We start from the raw sequence: 22,121 nt of genomic DNA on the forward strand, positions 1-22,121 counted from the left end.
CCGCTGCGCGTCAAAACATTTAATAACAAATTCTCATCATTGCTGCCACTTAGTCAATATGAAAATATTATTAATGCTCTAAAAACGACTTACAAGAGAGTAAAGTTACGGCCGGTCTTGACAGGAGCATGTGCTCTTCTTTTGTAAGGTTGATGTACTTTGTACAAGTCATAGTAGAGGGCGTTACATTACAAGACAGCTGCAAAGTTGCAAAAGGCGCGAAATTTATACCACTCATTTTCAAAATGTAGCACCAAAAGGCACACATTCTATGCTAATATAATCAGGACAAGCCATCAGGGAGCCTGCAGCTCTCTTGCAGTGTTTCAAAATGAACAAAATTTATGCCACTCACTTTCAAAATGTAGCGCCGGTTCTCTTCAAGAGGCACTGCGCGTTTTTAAATAACCTTAGGTTAGGATACACAAAAAGCGAAACCGAGGTCAAGGAAAATTCACTAAAGGAGTTTGATATTTTGCTAGCGGAAGAAATCTTCCCGGGCGACCGATATGACAGCCGCTAAGTTGACGAATAAGTACGTTCGATTTCGAGATTTTATGTCACAAAAATTCATAACAATTAAAGGCGTAACATGTATTCATCATTAGTAGACAAATATACATATGAAATAAGTTCAAGATAGTCCTGCTCAGCGATGGCGGCAACTACTTCGAGCTACTTCACAAGTGCACGAGCATACACATGGCTGCGACGCCTAGGCAGCTTACAAGGCGAGTCCATACTTGATATAGACTGCAAAACGCAAGTCGCACACATTGATAACAGTGCGAGGTGCCCAAGTCAAGCGCACCGCCTTGAGGCAGGAGACCTCGCACACTTGATGGTGGCATTATCGCTGCGTACTGAGAGGCAACCACGAGCTGGCTTTGATTGTGTTCTTGCGCTGTCCGAGCTCCCTCCTCATGGTCTTCATGACCGTAATGAACTCGACGTCGCTGTCCTTAGGCCTCGTCGTCTTAGACAGCAAGCGGACGTTCATGACCGCGAACTTGCTCTGCGTCACCTGCAGGCACTCGTGGTGGGCTACGGTCTGGACGCTCTTCAGCAACAGCTCGAGCACGTGGCTCAGTTCGGCTGAGGCGTTCTGCGGACACCGGACGCCGACTTGCGTGAGCAGCATGATGAGGCTCTTGGTGACGTATTTGTACAGCTGGATGAGCACTTCGCGGAACACCCTCTTGTCTGCATTAGACGCGCTGTTGCGCGGGTACTTGCGGAAGGCCCGCTCGATGGTGGTCTTGGTCCACAAGAAGTCGTTGCAGACCTGGATCAGGGCGCTGAGCTGCGGCTCGCTCATCTGTACTTTGCCCAGCCGCTGGAGGAACTTGAGAGAGTCGAAACCATCATCGAGTTTGGACAATATTTCCACCTTGAGCGCGTCGAAGGAAGAACTGAGCAAGGGCGAGAGGAACCGAAAGAATACGAATCAGAAGAAGTCGGTGCGTCCCAGACGGCAGCTAGAAGGTACATGTTTTAATCGACAAGGAATGTTGTTCAGATAACACTTGTGAGCTCGATTTTGCTACGATTTTTTTCCTGCTATATCCTTTGCTGGCTGTCGGCTGGAAGCCTCCATTAACCGGCGAAACGAACCGAACGAGCATATACATAATAGATGTTCATAAGAATTCTGCCTCGATTCAATGTATGACCGCCTTTCCTTCTGGCACATTGGGCCACGACAAAAACACCTCGCCACGGCTAAGAGAGTTCGCATCGAACGGGAAAATGCGATGTGAACAGCGTTATGGACTAACGAGGCACTCCGGGCACGTAGCAAAGGGAATCCCGAAACCCAGATCGCCTCAGCCCCAGCCCCCCATAACCCTCCCGGCACAAGGATATCAGGAGATAGAGGCAACGTAGCTGCCTTACCTTTTTGAGCCTTGCTTTTCGGCGTGGAGCTTTGAAAACATGCTATAGTCTCACGGGTGTCTCATAATGAAACGTAGTGCTTATGTGAAGCTATCTTACAGCCAGCCCTGATTCATATGGTCTTCATCGGCTAAGCATAACCATGCACGTTGCCTGCTTGCGCACGCGTCATCACGCCGCATGCCATCAGTTTTGAGAAGTACCATTTTCAGGGACAAATATATAGATTTTCTTGTTTCTTATTTTTTATACCCCGATGGCTCCGAGTTATCGGTGAGCATCTACGATCAAACGATTACAATTGGTAATAACGGTTTATTGGCGCTGTGCGCGTAAGTCATCGACGAAGAAGAAGGGTTAATCACTACGAGCATGGAGGGCAAGCCAGCCACTGTACCTTATGAAAGTTTCGATAAAATCGCGACCGCGCCTTCGTCACGGAAACTGATCCAAGTTGCAAAAGTGAAACGAAAACCGGTGAGGTCCAGGGAGGCTGTGAAGGCAGCGCAGCACCACCACAGGCTATACTACATCTGGTTCTTCGGCAACATGACCTGGGCCGTTCTGGCTTTCCCACTAGGAGTGGGTACAATCTCACTGGCACGTAACTACCAGAAGTACCGCGAGCAGAAGGAGTACGTCGGAGAATGGAAGCGAAGGTGGGCCCTGTCAAGCCAGCCGACGTTAAACCAAACTCGCGTCGCCGACTTTACCCCAACCATAGCATTGCAAAGGCCGTACCAGGAGTCGGAGGAGTGCCGCAAGCTGTGGGTCATCCAGGAAACGCCATGGAAACCGCCGTTCACAGATCCCATCGAGGACTACCCGGCAGCTGACGCGGTGAAGGGACCCATCTTCTGCGTCTTCAACCACAGCAGCTACCGAAGGGACAAAGAGTGGGCCTTTCGCACCGGCCTCATCAACGGACACCTCTGCACACACGTGATATACGCTTCTGCCAAAGTCTCCGGTGACGAGCTGACCAGCGCCGATCCCGGGTACGACGTGGTCAAGGAGGGCTTCAAGAACCTTGCTCTGCTAAAGACTAAGTACCCCCACCTGAAGGTGCTTGTGTCGTTCGGTGAATACGAGAGAGGCACCGCGAATATTAGCCTCCTCGCATCGTCGCCGAAACGGAGAACGGCATTCTCGCAGAACGTCCTCTCTTGGTTGACTGAAAACGACTACGACGGAGTGCACGTCCATTGGACTGTTCAAGATGCTGGGGCGTGCGGCTCGCCAGAAGATGGTCGACGGTTGATGAAACTTGTCTCTAGGTTCAGGACTCTTTTTCCACCAAATTACACGATCGCGCTTACGATTCCGCCTTTCAGATCGCAGAGAAATGGTTATGCGTTCGACGACCTCGTGGCTAACGTTGACTACTTCGTCGTTCAGACGCACGACATTTACGGTTCGGATACTAATGTGACTCACTGCATGTCTCCCTACACGAGCAGTGGTCCTTCAGTGACGAAATCCCTGGTTAGCATCGTCGAAGACATGCCTCCTTATACGACGCAGAAAATTTGCTTTAGCTTATCGTTTTCAGCTTTATCATTGCGCCTGATGGAGATGCCGCCTGCTGGGCGACCAAACACGCCCGCAAGAACTCTCGGACCAGGCAACGAGGGAAACTATACACGCATCAAAGGCCGAATGGCCTTTTACGAAGTGTGCGCCCTCGGTGACCCCGGGTCTTATCTAGACTTCAAAGAGATTTGCGCCTACAAGACCCATGGAAAGAACTGGGTTGGCTACGAGAGCCCAACGTCGCTGTCCTCGAAGGTTTCCGAGCTCTTCCGGAAGTTCAGGATAGGTTGTACTGCTCTGTGGGACATTGACATGGATGACACCAAAGGAGTGTGCAGCATGGGTCGTACACCTCTTCTTGCTTCAGTCTACAAGGAAGTAGCGTCAGTCTCAACGCAAAGCTATTCCGCTGCGGTCCAGAAAAAGAGTATGCTATGAGTTGACAGAGATATTAGAAGGATGCGGCTTGAAACTTTTGAACCAAAGGTTATAAGAACGTCTTGTGCACTTCACGTTTTTTCTTTGCATCTCAGGTGTCCTCTTTAATACGTTTTGTATTCTAACGATTCTACTTAAAACCGTATAATGTGCTTGCTCTTTTCTTTCTGAGACGACATTCAAGTATGCATGACTGACGAGAACCATTCTTGTACCAAGCGGTGTGGAACCGAACGCCGTCCGCTCTGTTCTCGCTCATGTTCGTGAGAAACAGTTGTGTTCAGGTTCACGTCTACAGGGATGAAATAACAGCACGAATTACTATTTGCACATTGTGAGCAAGCCATGCCGATGTCCACGTCTTCTTGAAAGCAAACACGGGACCAGTAGAAATGATTAACCCTGTCGTACGCGGGCTTTGATGACACAACACTGTCTTGGCGCCGCTTTCATACTGCTGCTCTGCTGTACCGAGAGGGAACTGTCGTTTACGCTTGCTGCACATTTATGAGCTGCGTCTCTGTTGAACCCCTGACGCTGACTGCTGCATTACAGTCGTGGGCCACATGTCCTCTGAGCGCCACTTAACTATATTTTTTTCAATGCATTAGCAAACCAAAAATTTAGCACCTCATTATGCATGTTGGACCGTGTTCGGTGTACAAAATTTTTTAAGATATGAGAGATGGTTCTGCCCATCGCGTTAAAAGCAGGTACCCCGAAAAGACTTATTAGTAGCAAACAATACATGCGGTTGCACCATTCATGCAATGGCGATGGATATAGCGGAAGCTTTCCAGTGGTCGTATACAATATATCTGAAGGAGGGACATTCTCCCTTCTCCCAATTTACATTCCCACAGGCAAATTATTTCAGCTTTTTTTTTCAGATTTTTGAAAATATGGCTTGGTTGCGTATAATTTTATTTAAACTTGCCAATCCGCCATGCACGACACCTTTCCTTGCGCTGTCTTTTTTTTTTGTTATTCACGCTGATTACGCACATCAAGCAACCAACCTAACTGCCCACCTCGATCACCGTGCGTCTTGTAGCTTTCAAGACGGTGCAGTGCCGCCTCCCTCTGCCTTGGGGGCGTCACGGTTATGTCAAGCCGCAACTATGCAGCATCGAAAGTTCCTCTCACCGACTCGCGATCGGCGATTATATAATAGTCGATCCCACCTCCACCACCCGCTCGTTAAGGCGGCCGCAGAGTCTCCACGGCGTTGAAATGGGTCCGCATTCCGCAGGGGGCGATATCTTCCACGAGGTCAGAAATTGACCAGCAAGGCAAGCGTGAGCTCGCGCCCACGCGGTGTATATACCATCGTGCCTGTCTGCTGAACGCCGGCAGTGCATCGAGGGTAGATCAGACGGAGACGGGGTGGAGTACACAGAGGGGTCTGTATAAGGACTACAGGGGAGAGGAGACGAGGTTGATAGGCGAGGGTGTGGAGTGGAATGAAGGGGCAAGTGCAAAGCACTGCATCGGCAGAAGCACCGCCAGAAGCGTGGCCGACAGCGGCAGGCAGGAGCAGCAGCAGTACCAGGAGCGGCAGCGCGAAGAATCCGCGAGGAATTCCGAAATTGGCCTCACGCATTCGCGTGGCCAGTCGTGCGTTCACGCACGCGCGCGCGCGCGCGCGCGAGCGGCGGCGGGCTTTTCTAATCGCGCCAATCTGAGGCCGAAATGAACGTGTTTTCGGCTCGACCTTGGAACCTGCGGCGAGCCTCTCCATCCCCTGCCTATACCCTCCTCCTCGTCAGGCCAAAGAGGAGGATAGAAGGGAGAGAGGGGAGCACCACGAGCCACGCGTGGTGCCTCGTACAGCTGGAGAACTGCGGACGGTTGAACGCTTTAGGCATAACGAACGAGCTCTGGCTTACCGTTTAGTCTCGTCCTTGATATCGAAAAACGAATAAGAAAAGAAAGAAAAGGAAAGCTGAATTGCTTGAAGCTACTGATCTCCCTCATTTCTAGTTTTCTCGTGAGTGCATCACAATTGCGCAGCACTGAAAGTGTTTGACCAATGTGCGAAAACAATGAGCGTTTATTGACATACGAATACTTCTCTGTTTTTATTCACCCATCCGCCCATCCCGTCCCGTCTCGTCTCGATTAGTCCCGTCCCGTCCGGTGTGCGTCCGTCCGTGTCTGTGTCCGTCCGTCCGTCCTGTCTGTCCATCCGTCCTGTCTGTCTGTCTGTCTGTCTGTCTGTCTGTCTGTCTGTCTGTCTGTCTGTGTCTGTCTGTCTGTCTGTCTTTGCTTTTTCCTTTCATCTACTGAAAAAATTGTACCCAGGGCGCACCATGCTTTCTTTTGAAATTGTTTTCCCTTTTCATTGCTCTTCTACTATATCTGGTGTTCGAGATCAGCTAACAGTGCAGTACTGGTTTCTGCATTATCGCATAAATTCCGCGTCCGTACTTTTTGTTTTTGTTCCCTTACCCGCCACAATGGCGCGAGTCGCGGCGAAGCGCACTTGCCGGTTCCCCTCCTCTCTCCTCCTCCTCTGCATCCTCCTCCTGTGCGGCGATCGCGGCGGCGTCGGCGCGGGCCACGCGCGGTCCGACGCCAATCAAACGGCAAAGTGCCGCCTTGGCCGCGGGGCGAACCGGATCTGCTAAGCGCGAGCAGTGCAGCGCTCGGAAGCCGCCGCCGCCGGTGGTGGCGGTGCCGTTGGCCGCCGGTGGGCACGCCGGGTCACGACGGGGTCCGCCGGAAACGCGCCCCCGCCGCGACCCCGGGGGTCACGGCGCGGCGCGGCCCCGCCGCCGGACCATAGCACACACACACACAGACGCTGGAGCGCGTGCGCCAGGTCCGCCTCCGCATCCAGTGGAATGCCGAAAGCAGAGCGGGTGAGCCCTCGTACGGGAGGATACGCGGAGAATGAAAGGGGCAGGCTGCAGTCGACGGCAGTACTGCGCATCAGCACCGCACCAAGTTCGTTCCGCGTCCTGATGGGAGGGAAAGAACGATCACTTGTGCTAATTTGAGAATATATTTTTTTCACTTCACACGGGAAGAATGAATGAACGCAGCGCTATAAGACAAGCACAGCGGAAAGGTCACCAGAAGGAAAGAAAAGCTAATCCCCCGCGAAAATCAGATCTTTATCCTATGCTCCTCTTCGTTCCCATTATTTTTATGCCTTGCATCGTACATATCTTTTCTTAGTGCAGGAATTCATTCAACAGCTTGAAAGGCTGATTTTCACTCAGTTCTGTGTCCGCACAGCGGACCACCCATGCCGTTAAATGTGTGTTTTGCATATGTGAGTGCGTGCAGCCTAAGAATGGGAAGACGAAGAGGAACCAGGGACGGCACCACGATCTTCGCAGCGGAGTAGCAAAGAGAAAGAGGGGGGGGGGGGGGGGGGGGGGGGGGGGTAGGGGGGGAGGTAGGTGAACCAAAATTCGGGTGCCTTTATGGCACGGCACTGTTGCTCATAAAGATAAAATAATCAGTAATTAACACGAAGAAAATACTTTACCACGGTCTCACTTCGTCGTCAGGGTCTAAAAGAAGCGCTCGAAAAGTTTTTGATGCGGCCAGGCAAATTTTGGAATGGCAGCCGCCACCCCTAGCCTTCCGTTGGCGGCGTCACTAAGGGCAATAAGAAGAAGGTGGAGAGAGACTTGACAGAATACAGGGGGTTTTCTGCGCATTCGATGGTATTGCATTTCTGCAGCAGCTCCAGGGATCTCGCTTGTGCTATATTTGTATGTTTGTTTCTTGTTTTTACTTCCTTCGCCTTCTCGGCAATGCATTAGTTTGCAGCGCAACGAACAAGAAAAAAAAACTATCACGTAACTAAGAACTGATAACAACGAATTGCTGATTGAAGGAAAAGCGACGTTCTTGTATGAATTCATGGATCTCTAAAATTTCTAATTAGTAGTTTTCTTCGAATGTGTGCGCTACTGAGGACCGTTGCAAACTAACATCTTCAGTTGTACAGTGCGGTCCAATTGCCATTTATGGACAAGTTACCTGTCTTCCTGCCTCTCGGTGAGGCTTATTGCAGCCTACATCACAGAGAAACACCAGTTGCTGCCGCAGAATAGACTTAATCAACCTCAAAATGACACGAATCTTTTTGGAGAGCTTGTTGGTAGTCGGTTTCCGCTTCCCGAAGTTTTACTTATCCAGGAGCGTTTCTGTTCTAAGATGTTCACTTATTAAGGCGAAAAAGCCTTTAATGCCTCATACTGTCGTTAGCAGACGCGTCGGCAGCCGTGTCGACAGACGCGTCGGCAACTGTGTCGGCAGATTTGTTCCCTCTTTATTCCCTCTGAAATCTTTATTCCCTCTGAAATCTGCAGAAAATGATGCAAAAGAAAGTGCCTTCGTCTCATGTGTCCTCGTTGGTTCTGGTTACAAATGCGTCAAGAATGACACTCGCAGCTTCACTTGATTCGCAACAGTTCAAGTTGATGTTTAATGAATTCGTTAATCGAACCATTATTGAAAATAACCTCTCGTATCTTCGCAATACCTACTGAAGAAATCGCCAGCACTGTCAGCTTGAGACAGATTTCACGGCCGGACGAACGTGCGAAAACTTACGTGGAAACAGCTAGCGCAAGCCTCTGTCATTCAGCTCCACGTGAAGATGAATGGCAGCACCGTGAAAGGACCGATTCTTCTTCAGAATTGCATAAACGTGCTTGCCCTGTTGGCATTCAAGCGAGTCGGATGTTTTCACACTTTTTTTCTTGTTTTTGTTCTTTCTCACGGCACGCAGCATTATGGCAACGCACTTTCATTCGCACCGCACGCCTACTCCACTACCACTGCGTCCCACTCCGTGGCCGCCCCTCGAAGCGGAGATATTCTGGGGGCGCACCACCACACGGCACACACACATTTCGCTGTACAGCCAAGCCAAAGCCAATCCACCAGTCACGCTTACGCCCGTGATCCATCCCCGACTCACGAAGCACCGCTGCAGAGACAAGTCGCTCGCATTTTCCTGTTTTATTTTTTTTTTATTCCTTCTTATACTCCCCATTTCGTATTCGGCTGCCTGTTTCTCCTTTTATTTTTTATCCTTCAAAAGCACTAAGCCCTCTCTCTTTATTTTTCTTTCCATTCAGAGCGGAACACCACTGGGATCATCGAAGGTCCGAGAGCCCCAACGAAACATACACTGCCAACAAAACGAGGGTCACGACCAGCGTCAAGAATTTTTCTGAATGAACGTTCTCCCCTTGGCGGCCTCTTCGCTTCCTCACGGCCGGTATCGAACCCCAAACTGCGTGTTTCCTCCTCTCTCACGCACCACTGATCGACGGCCGAGCATCGTGAAGACACAAACGCGGCCCCGGCGCGCCGGAATATTTATAAATAATAACACGACAGCAACCGGAGGGGGTAGTAGTAGTACAACAGGGCGTTTTACCGAGATTATTGTTAGGTTGAGGGGGAGGATCCGCGGGCACTGCTCTTTCCGACGAATGCCCCCTTCGTGCGACGCTTTTTTTTTTTTTCGCTTTGCGCCGCCTAGCAACGGCTACGCGTACTACTACAACGCTTTTTTTGTTGCTCCCGCTGGTGTTGTTGAGTTGCTTCTGCCGCCGAGCCGCGGCATCCCGCGGCGCAGCACGCTCCAAGGGGGCGGCGCTATCACGCCGCGCGCCGCATGCAGTAGACAGGGGCACGCACGAACGAGGCGTGTACGCACTGCATGGCAGTAAAGTTCCAGGAGGCTTTGGCTTCGGCTTCGTTTCAAGCAGACAGCAGCAGCGCCACGCAGAGAGCGGCTTGGGACGCAACTTCTGAAGCAGCCGAAAAACCGAGGTCGGTCACAAAAAGAAGCAAGCCAAGTAGAGAAGCCTGAGAGCCTGCCGCCTTCTCCCGTGGTGCTACGTGATTAAACGAAGCAGAGAAAAAATAATTAAATGAAAGAAAGCAGATGAAAAGGATGGGCGAAGATTGAAACAGGGGTCCCTCGGAATTATTCCCCATGGGATGCACGCGTACCCCGGTGTCGTGACCTCAGCAACCCGCGGCGGTGGTGGCGCCTTTCACGAGGTTCCATACTCAGTATCCTCGCGTAAGCCGTCGCGCCGCCCCCCCCCCCCTCCCCCAACCTCTCCCCCATCAAATGCCCGCCACATTCAAAGCATATGTGCCAGCATGCATAGCGCACGGATCCCTCTCTTCAACGTGAACGCACCCCCCCCCCCCCCCCCCCCCCCCCCCCAACCACTCGAAGCATGCATCGTCTCGTAGACACCCCTCCTCTCACGCGTCCCTCCAGGCTTCGCTCCATACTCCTATAATACCCGCTTTGCACCAGCTACGAACTTTTTCCTTCATCATATCATTCGTTTTTTTTTTTTTGTGCTTGTCTTTTTGATGCGGTATATAGGAAGGTATAAAAAAGGTACGTATATAGGGAGACCAGAGTGAATTGAAAGAAATGGACTATACGATGAAACACGCACTCGTCGAGTTGTGGATGCCCCCGGTAAAAGAATCCCCCCCCCCCCCCCCCCCCCACGCGGCGGGTGGCTCATGACGCTTGACCCGACCCCGAGCTGCATGCGGTGGGCAACCGAGTGTTGATGGAAGGTGCGTACGTCGACGGAAAGGTGGACGCGCGGTCAGGAATTGCAATGCCGGAGCTGCTGTTCGCGGTGCGCACGAATGCGGCAATCGTTGATTCCCTCTTCACACTCCATCTTACGCGCTGCCCGCACTAAGAATGCACGAGGTACGAGTTCAGTCTTCTGGTTCCGTTTACGAGTCCGCACGAATGATGAGGATTCGAGAAGGTTCATCGAATTGGTCAGCAGGACGTCTGGAACAGCTGAAAGGCATGCATTTCGAGGTGAAGAACTTTTTTTTTTTTTTTAAAGATCGCCCCTTGTCACAATTCTTGCCTCTCCCTCCGCCCCCTTCCCCTCTAATAGCCACTCTCACGATGGCACATTGTCAGTGTCCACCGCGTGAACGCAGCAATGCTTAATTTTCATGCTCAGAAGTTGGTGGCGCAACCCCGTAGTGTGACGCCATTGTTTGGTCAGATGTCAGTTATACTATACTGTCACAACGGCGCCGTAAACTCTGCGAAACCTGCCAGATGCAACTGTCGGTGTGTGTATATATATATATATATATATATATATATAAAAAGAAGCAGATCCACATGACATTCTACTTTTGGGCCAGAAAAACGAAACATTGTCAATGAATTTTCTTTTCGCGCTTACTGGAGATGAATATTTTTGTTGGCCTAAGGGTCCATCGTGCAGTAATGCTCCATTCGGGGACTTTTCCCTTTTTCTGGGAGTATGACGAATAAATTTTGACGAAAGAATAATTTTCACGGCAGTTTCAGGGTGTTTGAAGGACCGGAATTGACTTATTTATTTCAAATTGGTGGAGTTTTCAAGCTGATGCTGGAAAAAGGCCAGAAATCAGGATTTTTTTTTTTGTATGACTGCTTGAATTTTCGGTTGCGGTATTGTAGATCACTGCCATCGTGTGTCTGCTCTCCGCACCGTATCTACACCACAGAAGACACAACATGTCCCATCCACATTTGTTCTCGATTTCGGTTAGGATATCCCTGATGCGAGGTCGTCCTCTAGTCCGCGTTGCACTCCTCTTGTCTCTTAACACAGTCGTGTCAGAAAATAAGGTGAATTGAACTGTGCGCACTGAACGATTTCCTCAATCGAAAGAAGCTCCGAACGAAATACCGCTCACAAGAAAAATTAGCGCTCAGTCCTTTAAATTCAAAGCCAACGCAGTCACCGGCATCTGACGTACTTTTTAGAGCGACATTGAGGGTAACCCCATCCAAATATAGTTCTCAGTAAAAATTGATTCTCTGGCGGTGCTGACCATGTCCGGCAACAGAAGACGCATTCATCGTCGGGAATATTGTTTTAAATATCTTCAAACTTGGGGCGTCCATGACGTGAAAATTGTGACGTGAAAAAGGCGGGTTGCCACCATATTGAAGTGAATGGAGATGTAATGGGATCCGGGCCCAAAAATCGGTGCCGACGCGTCCATTTCACTTGAGAAATCGGCCGGTGATGGCGACACCTGCATTATGCGATTGTATAGAAGCCTCGTTGGAGCGAAAACCCGGCGACCGACGGGGTCACAATGGCGGCCAGCTGGATTGGCCCGTGGGCAATTACGTCATCAGTGACGTCACGATACCTGAGAAATCCTACTGCCTGTAGGGGCGTAACGTCACCAGACCAGCAGTGACGTCACCAAAGGGGAGAAATCCCATCGGCTGGAGGGACGTGACTTCACCAGGCCAGGTTCGTCTCTGTGAAGCTTCGATCTGCCAACCGTGGCAGGTAGTGTCGGGAAGAGCAACCTATAACCGGATATAAGTTAAGTCTGCAGTGAAGCTCCGCCTGCATTCAGGGCAGCCGCACAGAATTCCTCCAAGACAAAAAAGTAGTCCGTTATTAAAACTTTTCTTGTTACCTAATAAAGAAGCCAATCACAAGAAAAAAATTAAAAGCTCTAGAATTTTGATAACTGTCTCGTTTAATAAAGTGAAACATTAAAGGGACAGTGAGGAGAGCTCTATCAATATATTTTTTACAGTAAAATCCGATAGTTTGGCATTTCATGGCTTTGTTGCCACTTGGCCGGCAGCGAAAGATGCATTTATTTCTAAGAAATTTGGATTCGAAGTTGAAAAAGTTTTTCCCGCCGCTCTGATTCAAACTTGGGATTCTCCTATGACGACACAGGACTAAGTGACGTGAAACATGACGTGCACATGACGTAACGCAGACTCCGTGATTTCTGACGGCCAGCAGTGCGGCCTGGCAGCAGCCGAAAACAAAGCTACCGCAGGCCGCACGTTGAAGGCATCTATCTATCGGCTATTGCGGCCGTCGCTACCGTCGCTTCGTTTACGTTTGCACCGGCGTTTTGCCAGCGTTACGATGGATCCCGTTCTCGAAGTCGTCAACGAAGTTCTAGCAAATAGACACCTTTAGCATACCGTGTACCTTGTTACCGCTAGCGGAATACCGGGAGCCCGCCTACTGCCGGGGAGCAGGCGCTGATTGGTCCCAATGCTGCAGGCGCGCGCGTAGCTGCCGGATACGTGGCGCCATCTGGCGACGTCAAGGAGATTTGCGCATGCATTGGCTGCGCCTCAGTGATTCGTGCCTTCTCGTGTTCTAGTGTTTCTAGAACCATTGGTTCTAGCAACACTGTTTTGTCCTATGACGTCATCACGCTTGTACTTGCGAGTTTGGCCTGTGGCGGCGATACCTGTATTTTGGTTCTTGCTCTTTTCTACGTTACAAGAGCTTTGTTGTCAGTATGAGTGGCGTTTTTGTAATCAGGAGCTGGTATTCTGTCGATACGAGCCAGCTTCAATTTCTCCTCAGTGTCCCTTTAAAAAGCTGATTTCTTTTACTGTTATGATTGGCTAGAGGAGTAATACAAGATGCCGCGTACCATGGCCCAGTGTTAACAACTGCTGTTTTTTTTAGTTGTATCCTACTATATATGTCGCACAAGTTCCACCAGAACTGCAGTGACGTCAGCAGACGTTCCTCTGTGGGAAACCTCCTGCCAACCGTGGCAAATGTATGTGTTCTGGAAGAGCATTGCGCGGGAAGAGTATTGGCAATCTCGGGCGTGACGTCACACCCCACGTGATGTGGCGAGGAGGTTGCAGCTGCCGGAGGGGAACATCTGCGCCGGTGCGCGTCAGTCGATAGGTATACGCTTGATTGTCTCCAGAGGTGGCTGCACGAGTGTCCGCATGTCACAGCAGTTCGTCGCAGGCGTGATTATACACATTAGAGGGAAAAAAATGCCGACGATTACGATATAGATTGAGGCAAAGAAATCGAGCAACACAATTACAGACAACTTGTTATTTTTCGCACATTTTCCTTCTTCAAGAAACACTCCACTAACAGTTCTTGACTGTCATGAAGGAAGCTTTGTGGACGGAGAAATAGATGAATATATGCTCGACTTGCTGCACCGATGCCTGGTTCTCAAAGACGAGGTCTATGCAAGTATTTCGCGAGGTTGTCACAGCCATGGGAGGCGTTACGAGTGAGGTGAACGGGATGTTCTCACGCATAAGTGGTAAGAAATTCCTGTTTGTCGTTATATGTACATTAAAGTCCCCACCTACCCTGGCAGGTGGCCCTTAATTGTTGATCGCGAGAGTTCACTCACCGTTGTCAGTGCTAACGCATGCAGCCCACATCTCTCTCTCATCTCCCCACGTACCTATAAGCGGTATTCAGGCGTCCACTGACCAAGGGATTTCCTTAAAATGAGACAACGTTGTCAATGCCAACGTATGCAGCGCACATACAGGGTGTTTCACCTAAGACTTTCTGCAATTTTTAAAAATAAGCTATTTGAATTAGATGCCCCCCTTTTTCTGGCATAGCATTGTCAGTGGTGTAGCACATCACAATGCAGCTAAGACGTGCTAACTAGCAGGCTTGTTAACCAATATTTAATAGTTCACTTTTAAACTATTACCGTTGGACTCCTTAATTATTGAGAGGCATGTAGCCGACCGTAAGTGATGTCCATATCCGTTTTTAGAATTTCAAGAACGCGATTATCCTCGGCGCTGTGGCCCAACAAATTTTGGCTATTTCGACGAGTTAGGCTCACTGGAGAGGTTGCTTTGCCTGCAAGCTTCTCAAACCGCATGTATTTTGGCGCGATGTAGGCGAAATTTGTTGGGCCACAGCGCCGAGGATAATCGCGTTCTCGAAATTCTAAAAACAGATATGGACATTACTTACGGTGGGCTGCATGCCTCTCAATAATTAAGGAGCCCAACGGTAATAGTTTGAAAGTTAACTAGTAAATATTGGTTAACAAGCCTGCTAGTTAGCACGTCTTAGTTGAATTATGATGTACTACACCACTGACAATGCTATGCCAGAAAAAGCGCGCATCTAATTCAAATAGTTTATTTTTAAAAATTGCAGAAAGTCTTAGGTGAAACACCCTGTATGTCACTACCACCACGTAGCTTAAAGCATGATTGAAGTGTCCATTGTTCCGAGAGGGCAGTTATGCGCATTTATTTGCTTTCCAAGCTCCCGCTCCACTGGATTCGCAGGTTAAAGCGCGACTAAGGAGTCCATTGCTGGTTACAACGGCGACGGCGACGCCGCGAAACACAGAAACAGGCGCCAAATAGCTGCGCTCTAAAAAAAAAAAAAAAACAGCATTACTGCGTGCAGTGTGTGGGGCGTGGTAAGGAGGGACGCACGCGGGCTCTATTCGCAACTGGCACCTCGGCAACTGGTAGCGTAATTCATTGTTTTTGTGGGTTACTAATTCAATAATGTAAATAACTGCACTGACACAGTAATTCTGCGACAAAAGTAATTAATCACGAACGGAATAACTTTCCCTGAAGATGCACTCTTGCTTCTCATTGTGTCGGCCATGCTTTGATCTCACATTACGGGTCAGGAGCCTCGAAAGCAGAAAGAAATTCATTGCACCACGCTATACTTGGTAATGCGCTATTACAGCACAGCTCGTTTGGATGATTTCTGCATCTGAATGCATTTGAATGACCGTGAGCGAAAAATTACCAGAGCAGGAACCTAAGAGGCAGGTGGGCCACCTTGGTTACGTGACCTTCCTGCGTCATCACCACTTGTTTAGCGGATTGTGACCAAACTGCCCACCGTAGCAGGTGGAAATTAAATGAATGATTGGACGCTCATGAAGAGCAACCTGGGTCGCACAAGGCCCACCAGTGGCAGCACCTGCCATCCCAAGACAGTGGCGCGTCGCTTAACCGTTGCCCCACTGCGCCAGGGGTTGTGTGAGGACTCCCAGGGGTCTATGAATGCAAAGTACATATTAACCAATTCTGCATATATGGGAAATAATCCGTTAGTCTATCGCGTCTTACCCTTCAGGCGTAGCTTAAGTGTCATCTCCAATTTTTTAAAATGTAAGGGCAAAATAAGCGACATTGTCATTGCGACAATCAATATTCAAGCCTTATTTTTAACTATAAAGGCAAAATAGGTGACATTATCTTTGCGACAGTTATGTTCACTGCGAAATTAAAGCGACCGCAGACCACAAGCGTTCTTTTCTTCAGTTGATTTCTCCATTCTATAGCAGGTGAAGCACCACGCATAGCGCAACTCTCGGGGATTTAAATTCACTCCTAATTCGAAAGAAAGAGCGCCGCCTAGTCACTCTGCTCGCTCACGACGGCCATATACATACAGGGTGCACCTGCCTTTACACGAGGTCTTCCAACACGCAGTTCCCACGGGTCGGTCAGCCACAAAGCGTTTATGGCTCCGTGTACACGTACCTGCGCGAAATTCATCCAGTTCCTCACGAATCCGGGCATCGGTTGTAGATGGCTGCTTTCATTCTTGGAGCACTTCGGCACGAAACGAGGAAGCGCGGGGTATCCGAAGGAATGCATCGCTGGCCCCTGTGCGCGTGGCTCGGAGCGAAGACGAGCGTGAACATGCGGGGAGCAGATCACGACTTCGCACTGCTCTCTCGTCTACCCCTCCTGGCTGTCCGTGTGGTACGTAGTACCTGCCGATACCATGCACAGTGCGTTCACGTATACAGGCATGTATGTATAAACATATACTATATGAGTGGAGGTTCTCCATTGAAAAGGCATGGAATCCCGGCTTCGCCTCCCATTGAGGGACAGGTGCGTCCGGCAGGTGGGGTTCCGATAGCGCATCACGCAACCAAAGTTGCGCATTCCGTTTCGGCATAGTTTCGTGGCTATGGTCATTTAATTCTTATTCTAGGTCTTGTTTGTTTGTTTTTTCTGCCGTTTTTTTTTTTTTATCAGCGTGTTCGTGGGGGCTGGTTACCCCTACAGCAAGGGCGAACTTAAACGGAAGCGACACTTTAGGTAAGGCCGTTTATGGCTTTACAATGAGTTCAAAGGGATGTTCAAAATACTTTGCGATGGTGTCGTGCTTTGGTGAAAAGACGTCGAAATAAATTACGAAAGGGAGAATGAATAAGCGGGTGAGCAGTTAAGCATTATCAATGATAAAAGGCTAATTTGGCTGCAGAAACCTCGCGCCTTTTAAACGAACGTGACCTGAAAAGTGAGAACGCATCGCAGGCAATTAAGAAATCGACACGGAACATCGCACCGTCGGCTCTGCTTAGGGGCCCATTGTGTCTTCGGGAGATAATGATGTGTCCTTAACTGCTTTTGTGACTTATGTCTAGAGACAGTAAGATTTAACTGGTTTAGTTTGCTTCTATTATGTTCTTGGAGTTCCCGATAATTACGGCTAATCAATAAATTCATTCACCAGTATGCTCTTAATTTCACAGTGTGCCTCTCGCCAATACGTAACTATCCTCGGAAATACTGCCAGCTTGAATGAAGTTATTATGCGAGGCCTTTAAGCTGTTGTTTAGGACGAGAGGAGACAATTAGGCCTTCGACAGAAATGTGCTGCTGTTAATTATGACGCACACCTCTTTTTCGAGAAGCTGTGCATTTTTTTTTTGTCCACCAGAGAAATGAGCCGCGACATGCAGTCATCCCAATCACACTATACGGCAAGGCCTCAGCCGACCTAACCTCCAGTTGCCTCAGCATGGTCCTGGAAAGCGAGCTTCCCTCACTGTGAATGTTACCGGGAAACACCTCCGCATACCCGGTGGCGGAAACACACCCCCGCAATTCTTGCGTTGTTTGCTTTTCTCGTGGTATGCGGACACGCGAATAAAGGCAGCCAGGCGAAAGCTACATACCAGTCGTCCGCAAACGGGACGTCCGACACCGGGATGGCGCAGATAGAGTTGCTCTCTTCTACGGTAGAGAATGCAACTAACAAAAATCGAGCCAGAAAAGGAGAAGGAGTAGGAGAACTTGGAAATGACCGCGGGGGAGGTATAGCGCAGAAGCCACCCTCACAGCATTCGTATAGTACGTATACGACGCTCAGCGAGCTCTCCCTCCGTGTCCGTTGAGGCCGCATCCAAGTCCGTCGATTGCAGGGCACGTGTGGAGACATGGGCCCCGCCCCGGAATCACAGCGTCTATTGTCGAGGGGCAATGGTGAACTTGCGTAAACGCACCCCCAGCGCGGTCGTCTCCTGCAGCATTGCCGGCCTTTTGTGTGAAACCCCCAAGGAAGCAAGAAAACCAAACGACAGAAACTAAGTGACCAAGCGCGCAAGAACAGAAGAACACTCACGTATAGTCGTGGACAAGTGCGTGTCTTGAAGGTAAGAGTGGTTCGTGGTCCTGCGCACAAAAGGACGGCTTCGGAATGCGGGGGCGAGAGAAGGCGGTCGTGGATGCGCCCGGACAAGAACGCCGCGCGCGCAGCACAAAAGAAGCGAAGCGGACGTTTAGTGTTTGTGGATCGGCCTCCTTCATTGTGGGTGCCTCGCGTAGAATTCGCACGGAATAGCGTTGCCTTGCTGTTCTTGTTCTTCCTTCCTCCATCCTGGTCGGGCTTTTAGGTGGAGAAAGGAATGCCAGATGCAAAATCGAATGGTCCCGTGGAATGACTACTGATGGAAAGTCCACTGGAGCAACTATTCGAAATTCGTTCAGAGAAAGAACGGTACCTGTAGGAAATCAGGTGACTAGTTCGGAAACGTGTGAAACAAAACTGAACAGCAGTATCGATTTGGTTCCCTCCTCCGTTCCCTCGGTGACCACGGGGGGGAAGCGGGGGGGGGGGGGGGGGGGGGGGGTATGTAGTCGCTGTTCAGACACCGGTAGTATCTCTAAGGGTTTTTCGAAGAACTACGGTAGTCCTAATACTTAGGGCAGCTGGTCCTTACACAAAATTCCACAGTCGTAATGGCTCGATACAAGTGAGGGCCGAACCATGCAGCCTGGTTACTTTTGGAAATATGGTACATGCTATCAATCTTGGGGAACAAGAAAGGACACTTTAAGAAGGCCGCTTGACAAAAAGACACTAATAGCATCTTCGATAAACTTTCACTTGAGCATATAAGCGCGTAGATGGAATTTATCGAAGTCAAATTTGCGCACCGGTGTCGTTTATCAAAGGTGCTAAAGGCTACTGCTAAGTTTTACAGCAGCAGCTGTATATGGTACTTTCGGAGAAATCATGTCGTCGTCGCCCGTGCTCTCCTGCTATTTATATTCCTCCTCTCTTCCTTCTCCCTCTCTGCTCGTAGCGCCTGTCACGCCACACGCCCGCCTAATACGGACGGATGAGCGAGCTTGCCTAACGATCAGTCGTAAGCGTAACGCGCGTCTCTAACTACGCCCCTACCCTCACACCCACATCCATGACTGGTTACTGAAACTGTCTATTCCAACGCACCCAGGGAAAAGCATTCACTAGAACTTATCCGTGGTGCAAACTCGAAAGTAGCGATGTGTGAATGCCGCATGCATCCTACACCCCGGCCCAAAGTTTCTAAGCATTTTGCAATGCCCCAGCTCTCACTGATATTCGCATTTATATGACGATGAACACCCGTTTCATATTATTAAATAGCCGCTCTCTATTCGGCGTATAGAGAAAGCAATGCTTTGTAGCGCAGTCCTGTGGCTGAGCAGAGGTTTCAAATTCATAAGCATTGTACAAACCTTTGTTTCTCGGGAATTGTAGATGAGTTTGGTAGTACTTAAAATATATATCTATATATACACACACAAATACACACACACCCCTATGCTTCTTGGTTTCGATGGCTGTTGCTCTCTTTCTTATGTCTTTATATAGTATGTAGTATCGCCTTGCATGCAGTAATGTACGGTGCCTCACATGACATAGTTACTCATTCAAAAATCAATGTTCTGTTGACTTTCACGTCTGTAATTTTGAGTAGCGCTCCTGCTTCTTTGGCAGTTCGATATCTTTGACTCATTTACTTAGCCTTACATTACCTACAGAACACGTCGCTAGTAGTCAGCCTCCAAATTATCGCGGACTGGCTGAACGAGAGACGCCATTCAAATGGTCTGGTTGAACGCGTTTGTATGTACATTTTCTTGATGTGAATGAATCAGTAGGCTATAAGCCTGTAGCCCCGTCTCGTACAGTTCGGAGCATCACATCTGCACTTAGAGAAGCCAAGCATCCTGGTCACACGCTCGCCACGCGTTCTCTTGCCCCGCAAGAGGCTGCAAGCAAGTGCATCTTGACCTGCTTAACAACGACAGTGCTCACGTGGTTCCCACGAATCGACTCGCGCATACATACTCCTCGCATAAAGAGGGGAAACATACAATGCCGTGATCTATGCGAATCGCTGTACAATTTCACCTCGTTACAGCGACCTCTAATCCCAAAGGCGTAGTTGGCCATTCCGCGAGAGGCAATCAAATCCAAGACGGTCGGTTCGAAACGAGCCACACTCGCGCATACGTTGATATAAGACAGGCAACGTAGTGACGACGACCCCACCCTTCTTCTAATCCACGCCGTCATAAAGCCGGCGCCGCTTCCTCATTTAAGTGAGGAGATCCTGTCTCACAGAGCCGTGCCCCATCCCGCATAAAAACGAGGTCGTCCACGCACAGCGTGAGAACACAAACATTCGAAGCGCTTTCATCCTCGTGAAAGCACCTCCTCATTTTAGATCACGTCGGTGTTGGCGTGGGAAAAAGGAAAACCGTAGTATAGGGGGCGCTGGCGTATAATCCAGGCGCGGACGAAAGAGCCACAGTCGCTGCGTAATTGGTCTGAGTCGTTAGGTGGAACAGTCGACGGCTCCTCCTTACGCAGTCCGTGCGAATATACAGGCCGGCGATAAAGAAGGGATGTACCCATGGATGTACCGGTCGTGAAACCCGGAGCGGCTGCATTGTGAGAACGCGGGGAGGCGCTGGGTAGTAGACGCGTCCGCCGACAGATGGCGCGACGTTCCTTGGAGCGGGCGCACAGTCTTTCGGAATGAAGGTGGTCTTTTTCAATTTAAAACAAGAGCTTTCATTTTACGAACATTTGCCCCGAAATGCAGGCATATTTAGCGGTTGTCCTCTACATCTCACACTTTTCTTTTTTTCTGGGAATCCTGTGGCGGTTGGAACGGTTTACCATTTTCCTTCTTTCCTCCATGGGTTTACCAATTCGCCGCCTCCAGAGATGTCCCCAGGTTGACCACACTTCACAGATAGGCTCTCAGTACGCAATCAATGGCGTGCGGTCATCACGGATACCCATATGATTGCAACCATGGTACCCTTACGTTTATTGAAGTAACAGTTATGTAGTGGATGGCAGCTTTTTGATGCCTGCAAACTTTACTCCACTGAAATCTTAACTGGATCGTTATCCATGTTCATTCAATCATCGATGCTCTCAGTCTTTGCAGGCTACTACATAGGTGTGAAGTACAAAACCTTGGAATAACCGCTGATTCAATGCTAGAGGCCCGTGTGCTGTGCGATGTCAGTGCACGTTAATGAACACCAGGTGGTCGAAATTTCCGGAGCCCTTCACTACGGCGTCCCTCATAGCCTGAGTTGCTTTGGGACGTTAAACCCCAATAAACCAAACCATAAAGAGTGAAATTCAACAGACAAACTAATACGACACAAAATACAATCAGGTTCGCTTAACTGAAAAACCAAACGAGACTGAACAAACAATAAATGGTACGCATAATTTGAAACACAACTAGCACTAATGTTTAAGTGCGCTAAACATGAGGGGTTCGAGTTTCTAGAAAGGCATCAAGGGAATCGCTTTTCACGATGGAATCAGGCAGCAGCCGGTTCTTATAGTAACTCGAGGAAAAAGTTGCGTCTGAAACAAACATTTTGAAACGGTCACGCAAAAATATACACGCTATGGTGATGTTTTGATGTCTTGATTGACGAACATGCCGTGTGCTAGGTTAAACTAGCACAAATTTAATTCAGCTTATCACAAGAGGCAGAGACAGGGTACGCGAAAATTAAAAACAACGATATAAACCACTCGCTGCTATGTAGATTATTCGGACGAGAAAACAGAATTGGCTACGAAACGCAAGAAGCACTGAGCCATCTCGTGCCACCGTAATCCGAGACGTACATTTTTGCAGGAGCATGCAATTTTTATTTGTCTGTCTACTGCTTGACAAACACGCGCATAAGCACGCATTCTCGCGCGCTATTTCTTTTTAATGCGACAGTGTGCCTGCAGAGAGAAAGCCTGGTTGGACAAAAGGTGATGGCCAAGATGAACTGAATCTGTGTGCGTGTTTGTACACTGTTAAGGCAGAAGCCTACAGCGCCCGTAGGCTAATTCCCCCCC

General features: G+C 49.4%; 2 protein-coding genes across 2 annotated transcripts; one reads left to right on the plus strand and one right to left on the minus strand.

Annotated features, from left to right (window-relative positions):
* Positions 1-850: 850 nt before the first annotated feature.
* Positions 851-1,937, minus strand: LOC149358239 (uncharacterized). Its single transcript, XM_089568803.1, has 2 exons — positions 1,897-1,937; positions 851-1,412 (listed from the first exon to the last, which is right to left on the minus strand). Exons 1-2 carry the CDS (start codon positions 1,935-1,937, stop codon positions 851-853), a joined length of 603 nt encoding a protein of 200 aa, XP_089424929.1.
* A 508-nt stretch (positions 1,938-2,445) lies between these two features.
* Positions 2,446-3,867, plus strand: LOC149358240 (chitinase-like protein 3). The gene has a single exon (XM_089568804.1). It carries the CDS (start codon positions 2,446-2,448, stop codon positions 3,865-3,867), a length of 1,422 nt encoding a protein of 473 aa, XP_089424930.1.
* The last annotated feature ends 18,254 nt before the right edge of the window (positions 3,868-22,121 follow it).

The sequence above is a fragment of the Amblyomma mixtum genome, chromosome 2 (genome assembly GCF_055824585.1).
Source record: "Amblyomma mixtum isolate Tamu chromosome 2, ASM5582458v1, whole genome shotgun sequence".
NCBI lineage: Eukaryota > Metazoa > Arthropoda > Arachnida > Ixodida > Ixodidae > Amblyomma > Amblyomma mixtum.